We start from the raw sequence: 14808 nt of genomic DNA on the forward strand, positions 1-14808 counted from the left end.
CAGGAAACGAAATGGCTAACTGACCTCATTTAGACATAACTGATGTGCAAACAGCAATCTGCTATCCACAATGAAGTACATTACCAATCATTATTAAACTTTTCGGTCAATTACCTGATAAAATGAATCTAACAAACATTACATTTTTATGCATTTGAAAGTAATTTAAAATATAATATCAGACATACAAGCCATGGCCACGTGATGATTCGGTCCAAACGAAGTGCAATAAAGATGAACTGGAGGATATTGACGGAACACAAGATTTCAAGCTATGAAAAAGAAACAAAAAAGCAAAATAAACAGGAAAACAATATCCACGTGTCATCAAGCACCCAAGATTATAGCTTCGCCAGTCCATATGTGTGGTCTCCCACATGATTCTTCATCAATAACTATTACAAACAGGAAGCCATTGCAGACTCGCAATGTCTTACTGCTACATGTATGGTACAAAGTCTGTAAGCTTGGTCACTGCAAAAAAAACTACTGAAGCACTTTTCAAAATTACATTTTAAGAAGGGCACCTACAATTTGTCTCTGTCGCCCAACACCATCTACTAATGTTTGTCAGTGCCAAAATAACATTGCTGAGACTTCTTCCAAAAGAAAAATTATCAAGGAATGCAGTTCATACAGATTTCAAGTCAGATGACTTGATTTAAACACAGCAACACTACTAAAAGTTGTATGATCACCATTTCAGATGATGTACAGAAAAGCATTGAGCAGTAGGGAAATAGTTTGGGCTTATGCCACTGAAATTTCTGAAATCTCTTCTATTCTCTCATTCTGAGGGAATTTGTACTTCTGGCAAATACTGTTCTAATGTCGAATGTCCTGCCCGGCAGGGCAGTTTTAGACTCCTGCACAACCTAGCTTGACTACTTTCCCTAACACAACTCAAATGAAAGAGCAAAAGAAAACAAGAATCTCAAGTTACAGGGCATAGCTGAGTCAGAATATGTTTTATAACAGATTAAAGAGCTGAAGGAGTTTACCTGGGAGGGGAAGACAGCAAGAGTCAAGTGGTATAAGCTAATTCTTTCAACTGAACAAGGCGGTTTGGGATTACCTGATTCAAAGGGGTATTTCAGAGCTACACAGTTAAGGCTCCTATACACAACAGAAATCTATAATTCAAAGTGGAAAGGGATGATGATGAAAAGTACAGTTGTGTACACTTACCATAAATGTAGATGTTCGAGTGTATTCACTGTTGCAGTCATTACCATTAGGGTTATCTGCTTTGCAGTAGCCCTCAGTCAGCCTGATTAACAAAGGCTTGGGTCCTGCATCGGTTGCTGTCCCTTCTTCCATGACATCAGGTCATCAGGGGTATAAAACATGCAGCCAACACCATTACATCAGTTTTTCTTGCCCCAGATGTCAGCTAACCCCCGATGGGAAGCAATTAAATCCATAAATACAAGGATATACCTCCAACTGAAAACAAATACATCAAAAAGCTTTTAGAGCATAGTAAGCGAGAGTAGAGGTATAGCCAAAGGAAGAAAAGGGGGATGGAGGGAGGGTAACCAGGACTGCAACAGTGAATACACTAACATCTACATTTATGGAAAGTGTACACAACTGTATTATGTTCTTCATGTTTCACTGTTGCAGTCATTACATTTGGGTAGATTCCCAAAGCTAAAGTTGGGAGAGGGAATTTAAATGGAATTAGGACCAGTTAAGGCCCTGCAAGACTGCAGTGGCAAAACCAGTCCTGGATTTAGAGAAAATTGGCAAATGGTAATGCCTGGTGAAAGTATGTACAGAACTCCAGGTAGCAGCTTCTAAGATGTCCCTAGTAGGGACTCCTCTGAGAAAGGCTGCAGAGGTAGATGCAACCCCGGTTGAATGGGGTCTGAATGCCCTGTGGGATATGTTTTCCATGGTGCCTATAGCAGAAATTAATGCAGTGGCCTATCAATTTTGAAATGGCTTGTTTTGAAATAGCTTTCCCCTTTGTCCCTGCAGCAAATGCCACCAGCAGTTGTTCAGATTTCATTTGAGGTTTAGTCCTGTCCAAGTAGAATCTAAGCTGTCTGTACACATCTAAAGAGTGCAGTATCCGTTCCCCTTTGTTCTGTGGGTCTGGAAAAAGGTAGGCATGTGAATGGACTGATTAAGAGCCACACTGGATACCACCTTGGGCATGAAGGAGGGATTGGTTCTGAGGGACACCCTGTCCACATGAAAGATGATGAAAGGTTTCACTGCCATAAGGGCCTGTAATTCAGATACCCTTCTTGCAGAAGTGATTGCCAAAAGGAAAGCTGTTTTTCAGGAAAGAAATTTTAAATCTGCAGTAGCAGCTGGCTCTAAGGGAGGAAGAGTGAGTTTCTGCAAGACAAAGTTAAGATCCCAGGCTGGAGTTGGAGCTCTCCTGGGTGGCCTTAGGTTTTTGACCCCTCTGAGGAACTGCTTGAGCACTGGGTAAGAGAAGAGGGGAGGCTCTGTGCTATAATGAGCTGAAATGGCTGAGGCATGAACTTTGATGGAGGAAAACGACAAGCCCTTATGAAGAATCTCAGTTAAGTATTGTAAAATCTGAGGTAAATTGGGCTCTGCTGCGTTCATTCCTTGAGACTGGTTCCAAGCACAGAATCTTTTCCATTTTGTAGCATAAGATTTTGTAGTACTAGGCCTCCTTGCCTCAAATGATATCAATCAGTGATTTACTGAGGTATGGTAAAGGAGAAATTAGGTAATTAGCCAGGCTGCTAGGATCAGGGTTTGCAGCGGAGGGTGCATAATCATGCTCTCCTGCTGAGACAACGGGAAAGGAGTCTGAGGCAGGTGCCATGGAGCCAAGAGTGACACACTGCGCAAGAGTGGGTACCAGTGTTGGCGAGGCCAGTCTGGTGAAATTAAAATCATCCTTGGCTTGTCCGGTTTGATCTTTAGTAATAGCTTGGAGAGCAGAGGCAGAGGAGGAAAGACATAAACTGATCGGTTTTTCCAGCTGAAGGATAGAGCATCCACTTTCCAAGCTTGCTTGTGGGGAATCCTTGTGCAAAATTTGTCCAGTTGATAGTTCTGGCGGAGGCAAACAGGTCTATCTGGACTCCCCCCCATTTGCTTGTCAACATGTTGAAAATCCATGGTTCCAGTTTCCATGGGTCCACGAGGTTTCTGCTTAGTCCATCTGCCAGTGTATTTAATTTTCCTGGCAGGAATTGAGCTTGTAGATTCACTTGGTAGCTCAGGGCTGTGTTCCACAATACCATGACTAGTCTGCAGAGGGGGTAAGAATGTGTACCCCCCTGCTTGTTTATGTACCACGACAGTGGCGTTGTCTGTCTTTACCATTAGTTGTCCTGGAAGAATGTGGTCTTTGAAGGCTGTCAGGGCATTCTGTACAGCTAACATTTCCTTTTGATTTATGTGCAGGTGCATTTGATTTGGGTTCCATTTGCCCCGAATGCACTTCCCTGCCGGGTAAGCCCCCCCATGCATAGTCTGATGAGTCTGTTGAGATTTATTTGGCAGAGGGCAATGTACTGGTAGTCCCCTGTTTTGGTGGCAGGCCTCTGCCCACCAAAGGAACTCTAGGCATAGGCAAGGTAGGATAGGAATCCTTGCTTGCAGATCCTGTGAATGTTGACACCATAGGCTTTTGAGATACCATTGTAGTTTCCTCATATGCAGCCCTGCATATGGAATTAGAAGAATGCATGAACCCAAAGGCTTGCAGTATTTGCCTTGCAGATAGCTGGGTTTTTGTGGCCACTTGTTTGAAGTAAGTTGTCAAATGTATCCGTTTCTCTGGAGTGAGGAAAACCATCTGGGAAGTTGTATTCAACTGTTCCCAGGAATATTATTTGTTGACAGGGTACCAAGTGAGATTTCTTTTTGTTTATGGTGAACCCCAGACAAGTCAGTACCCTTTGAACAAAGGCCAGATGATTGAATTAGACAATCATCCAGGTATGGGTAGATCCGAATATTTCTTTGCTGCAAAATGCAATAACTAGAGCTAGGCATTTTGTGAATACCCTGGGCGCAGTAGATAAGCCAAAGGGCAGTGCAGAGAACTGATGATGCATGTAGTCTGCTTTGAAGCATAGGTATCTTCTGCAAGACTCCTTAATAAAGATGTGCAGGTATGCTTCTTTTAAGTCCAGTGTTGCCAACCATGCATCCTTGCCTAGCATAGGAAGCAGCTGGTGAAGAGTCAGCATTTTGAATTTTGGAATCACCAGAAAGGTGTTTAGAATGGAAAGGTCCAGGACAGGACACCAAGAATTGCCTTTTCTGGGTACCAGGAAAAGTCTTGAATAGAAACCTTGTCCCTTTTCCTCTTCTGGTACCAACTGAATAGTCCCAATGTTTAAGAGAGAGTACCTGATTTTCGGCCTCTGCCCTCTGATTTGGGGGTAGATCTGATCACCCGCCTGGTGTTGGTAACATGTGGAAATGAAATTTGTATCCTTGGGATAGTATATTTAGAACCCATTTGTCCTGTGTAATGAGTTCCCAGTTTTTGGCCTGCAGACCATTCTTTCCACCTAAAGGAGCATTCAGTCGGGAAGTGCTTGGAAGTCTTAAAAGCAAGTCATTGAGATGGTTTTCCATGGGGGGAGTCTTGCTGCTCCCACGCTTGGGTGCGGAAACCCCCCACTGCCTAGTCTTGTGTGTCCCTTGGGACTGAAACCTGGGGTTTCTGATGTGTCTGAGTTTGGCTTGAGAACACCTGGAAGGGGCTGGAAAGGACCAATTTTTAGAGGGCCAGTGCCTACTAAATCTAGGAGGCTGAACTTGTAAGAAATTTTTAACAGTTTGCATAGATTTAGCTTCATCTTCCATCTTAAGAACTTCCTCGGCCTTGTTGCCAAACAGGCAGTCCTGATTTAAGGGAGCATCCAACAATTTAGCTTTAACATGATCAGGCAAAGACTGCTCCTCAAGCCATGCATGCCTTCTGAGCACAGACCCAGTAACAGCAACCCTGCAAGGGGCCTCTAATTAATCAAATCTACATTGCAAAGTATTTTTTTACAACCTGTTCAGCAGAATGCATTAAATCTTGTAATTCTTTATTTTCAGCACAGTCAGGCATTAACATAATTTTCCGTTTAAGCAATCCAATAACATGTTGTTGATACTTTATGTAACTGGCAGTTTAAAGCCATAATGGCCAAGGATGCAGAAGTGTAAACTTTCTTACCCCATCTACCCAGCGCCCTGGAGTCTCTACCAGAGGGGGTAGGGCTTTTAGCAGTAGAAGCCTTAATGCCCTTGGGTCCCTGTGAAACAGTCTCTTGATCCGCAATAGGATTTTTAAAAAGGAACTTGTGAGAATCAGGAATTCTAATATCTGTCAGGTTTTCTGGGAGCAGGAGGCAAAGAATCCAGGGCCAAACTAAATTCTGAAAAGGCACCATCAATAGTCTAGTACAGGAGGTATAGCTAAAGGTCTATGCTGAGGCAGGAGTAAGAAATCTCCAAGCGTCTTTTTAGAATCAGAAAAATCCTGGCTTTCCCAGTGGAAATGCACCCTTAGAGTATGTAAGGTTTCACCAAAAGAAAAATCCTCTGGAGGAGAAGCCGAGGGAACAGAGTCCTCTGCATCAGAATCCTCATAAGTAGATAAGGGCAAATCCAGATCATCAGAAGAATCAGAAAAAATCAGAATCCTGTTCAGAAGATTCATAAACAACTTCAGTCCTAGGTCTCTTAGAAGGGGGGGGCTTCCCTTGATTAGAATTATAAGACCTTCAGCCATTCTTATAATTTGTTTTTTAGGCATCGAGGCCTGAGCATGCGGCCTGGGCGTTGGTTTCTTAGGCATGGTTCGAGATTTTGGCCTAAAGAAAGAAGGAGGCGTCGGTTTAATATACAAGTCCGTAGGCCTGAATACACCCTCAGAAGCCGGTGCCTGCACAGCGGCTCTGGACCCATCCAAGGTAGAGACATCCGCAGGTTCCACAGTTGAAGCATCTCGTGGCATACTGGACTCCGAATGGGTCTCAGTAGAGGCCTGCGAGCCAGAAGTAGCGGGAATCCGGGGCTGCGAAACTGCCTCACTGAGTACCGGAAAACTGGCTTAGGAGAGGCGTCGTCGGCAGCTTTGGACCTTAGCGGCCTCTGTCTTTATCTTTGCGTTTTTTCAAAATCCCGATAGTCGGAAGGCTAACAGACGACATTTCTGGATAATTAAACCGAGAACAGAAATATTTAGCATCAAAAATATACAGACGATGGATAGTGCGCTGTTTAAATAAAGCACAAAACTGACATCAAGGCACGTTGTGGTCAGGGCCTAGGCAAGGAATACAGTACGAATGAAAATCTTTGTGAGGTATTTGCTTTCCACAAGTAATGCAACTAACTTTTACTGACATCGGTAAAGAGCAAGAAAAAGTTTCAACGGGGTACTTAGCTTTAGTTGAAGACTTCGGTTCTGAAACTCGAAAACGAAAATTTCAGGAGTCGGCCGACCGGCACTTGCAAACTGCTTCTGCTTCGGGCACTGCTTCCGCTTCGGGCACTGCACAGCAAGAAAGACTGATGTGATGGCACCGGCTGCATGTTTTATACCACTGACGACCTGACGTCATGGAAAAAGGGACAGCAACCAAAGCAGTACCAAAGACTTTGTTAAATCAGGTCAACTGACGGCTACTGCAAAGCAGATAACCCAAATCTAATGACTGCAACAGTGAAACATGAAGATCATCAGGGGAAAGCTCAAGAAACAAGGAGCGAATGGGACTTTGGATGCAGATCCTTAAAGTGAATAACAATAATCATACAGAATATTATATCCATAAAGTAAAGTAACAGAAAGTATTCTAAGAACTAAGCCAACACAGGAATGGATAAAGGAGATTTTGCCAGTAGGGATGACTGCAATTAGGAATACAGACAATAGGCAAGATCGGGCTGGAATTTACTGGAGAAAACTGACATAAGAACCAAGGTATTAGAGCAAATAATTACAAGGGGAAGCAGCCAAGAATTTATTGGGAGTGCAGGCTAGCTATTGCCTTCCCTATCAAGGATCGTTATCAAATTATAGTCAAAGAGAAAGAAGTAAGAGGATCCTAAGCAAGAGACCAGCACTGGCAGAGTTTTTAGTAGGGTCTAGAACAGAAGCTGCTCTAAAAAAAGCAATAATTAGAAAATCATACAAAATATTGCATGATAACTATAAGAATCAGATGAGGTTAGAAGAGACTGGAAAAGAGATTGTCTAAGCAGTTCACAAAGAAATAATGGGGGGTATATATGTATGTCCCCCAAATATGTAACAAAGTCTAGACAATTTAGGATCTTTGACTGGAACAGTGTACACAGGTATTTTTATATCCCAAGCAGACTCCAAAGAATTTTTCCTCCACTAGACAGTAAATGTTGGAGGTGTGATGGGGGAAGAAAGAGGTAATTGTGAAAATATTCCCTGGGAGTGTAATGAGTTGGCAGAGATTCCATATAGACTACTCTTGTCAGAGATGCTGGAAGAGGAACTAAGGAAATGATTTTTATGAGCTATGATATAGAATCGGAATTGCCTATACACAGTAAGGCATTGCGGAGTCTTAGTGGCTGCCAATAAAGCAATTACTAAAAAATTGAAATCAACGTCTAAACCAACTGCACTAGAAATAGTGAATAAAGTAACACAGATGAAACAACTGGAACAGGGATCTTTAGAAAAGGGTAGGAGCAAATTATATTGAAAAAAATGGGAATTGTGGTTACAATATATGGAGAGGAGGAACGAGGTTTAAAAGAAGGCATGATATGAATCAGCTTTGTAATGCCTGACTGACAATGACTGGATAGATAAGTGATGTACATTGTTTGCAAATAAAATTATGTCACTACGGTTTGTGATGTATAATATTTGCAACTAGAATTAGGTCAATATAGTTTGTTTTCATTTACATAAATCTGCCTGCCTATGTCTTGCATGATAATTTAATTAAGATGTTTCTTGTATTACAGGAGACATTTCACTACAGGGATCACTGCTGCAGCAGAATCCACTTCCACGGGAAATAACTATAGAGCAAACGTCCATCTTAAGGGAGTTTTGCAGAGTTCAAAAGACATGACCGTGTCATGGATGAAGTTCACCCTTTCCCAGGGAATCAGATGTACAGCTCAAAAGGTGGAATTTGTAAGCATCTGGTTCCAGACATCAGTCTGTAAAGACGTAAAGGAACAGCAACATACTTTTCAAACTCCCTTGTTATTTCACCTTGGGAAATACTCACTCTGAACTAAATGGGGCATTGCTCTATGCTATTGTCTTTTACAGTACCAGCTAAAATGTCAAACACAATAACAGAACGTGATTTTCCATTACACCTTGCATAAATTACCACACTGGTGTCATCTCCCTGAGTTTGGCTTTGAGTCAGCTGTCTTGTTCATCTGCATATTATCAAAGCAGAACCTCTAAGCCATGGGGTAGCGCCAGGACAGTTGGAGCCTACTGTGCAGCATTGACATCGAAGCTTAAAACAACTACTGTTATGCTGGTGAGAATGCTCACAGAGCTGTACTACTTCTCATCACAGCTACCACTGCTGTTAGCAGAATCCTTAAACACAAGAGGAATACTAAAGCAGTTATCAATCACTAGGGTGACTGGAGGGTGAAGTCATTCACTGTATGCCATGCAGGACAGTGGCTGCTCATGGGCTGCCACCTTTTCAGATGTCAATTTAATTTCTCCATGTCTTTTGAGTTTCTAATACCATGATGGGAATACACCCCATTTCTTAATCAAAGTATAAGATTGTGAAATTAGTACTGTTTCAATCTTTGATGTTAGCCTAAAGTGCTCTTCGCAGCACCCACAATGTTCCCAGAAATGATTCCCATACAATTCATACAGTTACATGTATCGGTAGCATATCTAAATGCGACTGGAAATTCTTTATGAGGCCCATTGCTCCTGTTACTATTGTAACTGTCAAGGTATCCCTCTTCCAAATTGCCCTCGTTTCTGCCTACAAATCCTGGTATTTTATGACAGCTTCTGTACATAACATACTGTAACAATTGCATGCAACAATTTCAATGATCAATATTACTTTTGTTTACTTTTCGTGGACTACTGTATCTGGTTTTCTTGCATCTATTTTTTAAACTGTTGGTAATGGGTGACCCCATATGATATACATGTCATCATTCCCTATAATGCTCTGTGGCTCATGTTTCCAATACTTCTCAGCTACTTCAATACTGTAATGTTTGCACAATCCCCAATGCAACAGTCTTGCACATGGTCTTTTAGTATATACAAGCCCTCTTCTATTAGTTTATCACACCCTTCAGCAAGAAGAGCAATTACTTCCAGTTTTGCCTTCCAGAACCTGCATGTGTCCGTTTCTCCCACATGTTCAACGGACTTTATAGACCAACATATGGTAGTAGTCCACTGTCCTGGGCTGCCAATATTAGCCTTTCATCTTTTGGTTTAAATTCCCTCTCCTTAACTATTCCTGTATCAGATCCTGATATATGTGAGATTGTTCCAGAAGTTATCTGTACTTACAACTATATTTATGCCTTTTTCACATTTCTTGCCTTTGCATCTAATCCTTCTCTTTACACACTTTCATTTTTTTGGCACATTCTGTCACTGCCTGATTTTTGTCTACTTCTGGTTTGATTTCCATTCTACCTTGACACCGATATGCATATGCTAAACTAAGCACGGAAGCCATCTTAGATTTGTTCTCCTCAGGTTTTAAAACTTTCATTACGTTTGGATCTGGTGAAATCAGCAGATATGCCTGCAGTTTTGGAGTCAATCAACCCAAAAAGTACAGTTGTGTACACTTACCATAAATGTAGATGTTAGAGTGTATTCACTGTTGCAGTCATTAAATTTGGGCAATCTGCTGGCAAGTTGCCCTCAGTCAGCCTGATTAACAAAGTCTTGGGTCCTGCGTCTGTTGCTGTCCCTTCTTCCATGATGTCAGGTCGTCAGGGGTATAAAACATGCAGCCAACGCCATTACATCAGTTTTTCTTGCCTCAGATGTCAGGTGCCCCCCAAATGGGAAGCAAAATATATATAAATATACATAATTTAAAATACAAAAAAATATATACCTCCAAACAAAAGCAAATTCACCAAAAAGGCTTTTAAGCATAGGAAAAGAGAGTAGAGGTATAGTAAGAGAAAAACATGGGGCTGGAGGGTGGGTAACCAGGACTGCAACAGTGAATACACTCAAATATCTACATTTATGGTAAGTGTACACAAGTGTACTATGTTCTTCATGTTTCACTATTGCAGTCATTACATTTGGGTAGATTCACAAAGCTATGGTTGGGAGAATGGATTTATAACCACATTAGGACCAGCTATAAGGCCCTGCAGAACAGCAGTGACAAAGCCAGCTCTGGATTTAGAGAAGAAAGGTAAATGGTAATGTTTGGTGAATGTATGAACTGAGCTCCAGGTAGCAGCTTCTAGAATGTCTCTGGTAGGAACACCTCTGAGAAAGGCTGTAGAGGTAGATGCAGACCTGGTGGAATGAGATCTGATCCCCTGGGGGATAGTTTTACCATGGTGCATTTAGCAGAAACAAATACAATGGCTTATCCATTTGGAAATAGTCTGCTTTGAAATAGCCTTTCCCTCTGCCCCTGCAGCAAAAGTCACCAGTAGTAGTTCAGATTTTCTTAGAGATTGTGTCCTGTTTAAGTAAAATCTAAGTTGTCTGTGTACATCCAATGAATGCAGAAATCCGCTCCCACTTGTTCTGTGGATTGGGAAAGAAAGTTGGCAAATGAATGGTCTGATTAAGAGCCACACTGGATACCACCCTTAGGCATGAAGGATGTATTGGTCCTGAGAGAGACCCTGTCCTCGTGAAAAATAACGAAAGGCTCCACTGCCATAAGAGCCTGTAATTCAGAAATCCTTCTAGCTGAAGTGACTGCTAAAAGGAAAGCTGTTTTCCAGGAGAGAAATTTTAAATCTGCAGTAGCAGCTGGCTCGAAAGGAGGGAGAGTGAGTTTTTCCAATACAAAATTGAGGTCCCATGCAGGGGTTGGCGCTCTCCTGGGAGGTCTTAAGTTTTTGGCCCCTCTGAGATACTGCTTTAGCAGAGGATGAGAGAAGAGGGGAGGGTTCTGTGTTGCAATGAGCTGAAATGGCAGAGGCATGGATTTTTATGGAAGAAAAGGACAGGCCCTTGTGAAGCATCTCAGTTAAGTATTGTTAAATCTGAGGAATATTGGGCACTGCTGTGCTTATTCCTTGTGATCGGTTCCAGGCACAGAATCTTTTCCATTTGTCAGCATAAGATTTTCTAGTACTAAGCCTTCTCGCCTCCAAAATGACATCCATTACAGGTTTGCTGAGGGATGCTAAGTGTGAATTTAGGTGATTAGCCACGCTGCAAGATTCAATGTTTGGAACTGAGTGTGCAGAATTTGGTTGTTCTGCTGAGACAGTAAAGTAAGGTGGCTGAGGCAGGTGCCACGGAGAAAAGTGCGACACTGCACAGGAGTGGATACCACCTGAGAAAAATGCGACACTGCACAGGAGTGGGTACCAGTGTTGGCGAGGCAGTCTGGAGCAATCAGAATAATTATAATTTCTGGTTTGTCCTGACTTTTAGTAGAACTTTGGAGAGCAGAGGCAGAGGGGGAAAAGCACAGACTTGATAGGGTTTTCCAGCTGAATGACAGAGCATCCACTTTCCAAGCTTTTTTGTGATGAGCTCTTGTGCAGAATTTGCCCAACTGATAGATCTTTTTGCCTCACCCCAGAACTATGTCTGGACTCCCCCATTTGCATGTCAACATGTTGAAAATGTGTGGTTCCAGTTGCCATTCGTGTGGGTCCATGAGATTTCTGCTTAGTCCGTCTGCCAGAGTATTCAGCTTTCCTGGCAGGAACTGAGCTTGTAGCTGTAGTTGGTATGTCAAGGCCGTGTTCCACAATGCCATGGCTAGTCTGCAAAGGGGGTAAGGAATGTGTACCCCCCTGCATGTACCACATAACTGTGGTGTTGTCTGTCTTTATCATTAATTGTCCTGGATGAAGGTAGTCCTTAAAGGCGGTCAGTGCATTCTGCACAGCTAACATCTTTCTGATTGATATGGAGGTGCATTTGATTTGGGCTCCATTTGCCCTGAATGCACTTCCCTGTCTGATGAGCCCCTCAGGCATAGTCTAATGCGTCTGTAGTTAGGATTTGGGCGGCAGGGGGTGGAATGAATGGCAGTCCCTTGTTTTGGTGGCAGGCCTCTGCCCACCATAGGAACTCTAGTTGCAGGCAAGGTATGATAGGAATCATGGTTTCCAGGCTGTGGCAATGTTGACTCCATAAACTTTTTAAGTACCACTGAAGTTTCCTCATATCCAGTCTTGCATATGGAATTAGCAGAATGCAGGAGGCCATGAACCCCAAGGCTTGCAGAATTTGCCTTGCAGATAGCAGGGTTTTTGTGGCCACCTGTTTGAAGCAAGTCAATTGAATTTCCTTTTCTGGCGTAAGGTAAGCCATCTGGGCAGTTGTATTCAAGCTTGCACCCAGGAATGTAATTTTCTAAGAGGGTAACAGTTGTGATTTATTTTCGTTTATGGTGTACCCTAGACAAGTTAGAACCCTTTTTTACAAACGCCAGATACTGTAGAAGATTGTCCTTGTTTTCTGCCTGAATTAGACAATCGTCCAGGTATGGATATATCTGAATATGTCTTTGCCTGCAAAATGCGATTACTGGAGCCAGGCACTTTGTGAAGACCCTGGACGCAGTAAATAAGCCAAAGGGCAGTGCAGAGAACTGGTAATGCAAATAGCCTGCTTTGAAGCAGAGGTATCTTCTGCAAGATTCCCTGATTGGGATATGCAGATAAGCCTCTTAAGTCTAGAGAAACCAACCAGGCATCTTTGCCTAGCATAGGAAGTAACTGCTGAAGAGTCAGCATCTTAAATTTTGGAATGTCCAGAAATGTGTTTAGAGTAGATAAGTCCAGTATTGGACGCCATGATGTCTTTTCTGGGTACCAGGAAAAGTCTTGAATAGAAACCTTGTCACTTTTCCTCTTCTGGTACTGGTTGAATAGCCACCATGTTCATGAGGTACAGAACTTGTTTCTGGGCCTCTGCCCACTGATTTGGGGGCACGTCTGGCCATCTGTTTGGGAGTGGCAACATGTGGAAATGAAATCTGTATCCCTGGGATACTATATTTAAAACCCATCTGTCCTGGGTAATCAGTTGCCAGTTTCGTGCATGAAGTGCCAGTTTTCCTCCCAAAGGGGCGGCTAAAAGGTAAGTGCTTGTTGAGTGTAGAGGGAAGTCATTGAGACTGTTTACCATAGGGAGGTGACTTGTTTCCAGATTTGGAGATGGAGGCACCCCATTGCTTTGTTCTAAAAGTCCCTTGTGACTTAATTCTGGAGCCTTTGGAATGTCTGGATTTGACTTGAGTGGCTCTTGAAGTGACTGGAAAGGACCAGTTCTTAGTAGGCCAGTGCCTACTAAATCTTGGAGGCTGCACTTGTAAGAAATCTTTCATAGTTTGCATAGATTTAGCTTTATCTTCCATCTTTTTTAAAACGTCTTCAGTCTTATTACCAAAGAGACGGTCCTGTTGTAAAGGAGCATCCAACAATTTTGCTTTAACATGATCAGGCAAAGTTTGCTCTTTGAGCCAAGCATGCCTTCTTAGCACAGATCCAGTTACATCAGCCCTGCAAGAGGCCTCCAAAGAATCAAAACTACATTGCAAAGTATGTTTTCCAACTTGTTCAGCTGAATGCATTAAATCCTGTAAATCTTTATTTTCCACACAGTCAGAAATTTACATCATTTTCTGTCTAAGCAGTCCCATGATATGCTGTTGATATTTAAGCATATGAAATTGACAGTTTAAAGCCCTGATTGCCAAGGTTGCAGAAGTGTAAATCTTCTTACCCCATCTATCCAGCGCCCTGGAATCTCTATCAGAAGGAGTAGGATTTTTAGCAGTAGAGGCCTTAATGCCCTTGGGACCCTGAGAAATTGTTTCAGGATCTGCAATAGGATTTTTGAAAAGGAATTTGTGGGAGTCAGGAACTCTGTAGTATTTGTCTGGCTTACAAGTAGCCGGAGGCAGAGAATCAGGAGTCATACTAGATTAGGAAAAAAAACATCAACAATGTCTAGAACAGGAGGTATAGCCAAAGGCCTATGCTGAGGAAAAAAGAAGAAAATCCCTAAGTCTCTTTTTAGAATCAGAGAAATTCTGACTTTCCCAATGAAAATGTTCCCTTAAAGTATGTAAATTTTCCCCAAAAGAGAAATCCTCAGGGGAAGAAGCAGAAGGAATGGAATCTTCTGCATCAGTGTCCTCATAAGTAGGTATAGACAAATCCTGTTCATTAGAAGAATCAGAAGAAATAGAATCCTGTTCAGAAGATTCATAATCAATGTCTTGCCTAGGCCTCTTAGCAGGGGGGTGTTGGCTACCCCTGATCAGGGTAATTAAATCTTCAGCCATTTTGATCATTTGTTTTTTAGGCATAGGGGCCTGCACGTGTCCCAAGTGTCATTTTTTTACACACAGAACTAGATTTTGGCCTTAGTTTTGAAGATGGCATCGGTTTAATATACAAATATTTAGGCCTAAAAACACCCTCAGAAGCCGGTGCCTGCACAGCAGCTCCGGACCCATCCAAGGTAGAGACATCCACGGGTTCAATACTTAAAGCATCTTGTGGCATACCGGACTCCGAATGAGTCTCAGTAGAGGCCTGCGAATCAAAAGTAGCGGGCAACAGGGGCTGCGAAAGCACCTCACTGAGTACTGGTGAACTAGCAACTGGCTTAGGAGA

The 14808-nt window shown here is 42.5% G+C and overlaps 1 protein-coding gene across 2 annotated transcripts in view; it reads right to left on the reverse strand.

Annotated features, from left to right (window-relative positions):
• Window positions 1-14808, reverse strand: part of TMEM185A (transmembrane protein 185A) — a 483347-nt gene that overhangs the window by 263970 nt on the left and 204569 nt on the right. For both annotated transcript variants that reach the window (XM_044057176.1, XM_044057175.1), the window contains exon 4: window positions 189-272. In XM_044057176.1, the coding sequence (XP_043913111.1) occupies window positions 189-272 (84 nt within the window). The remainder of the gene's footprint in view (window positions 1-188; window positions 273-14808) is intronic.

This window comes from Protopterus annectens, chromosome 15.part0 (genome assembly GCF_019279795.1).
Source record: "Protopterus annectens isolate FY-2018-M chromosome 15.part0, PAN1.0, whole genome shotgun sequence".
NCBI lineage: Eukaryota > Metazoa > Chordata > Ceratodontiformes > Protopteridae > Protopterus > Protopterus annectens.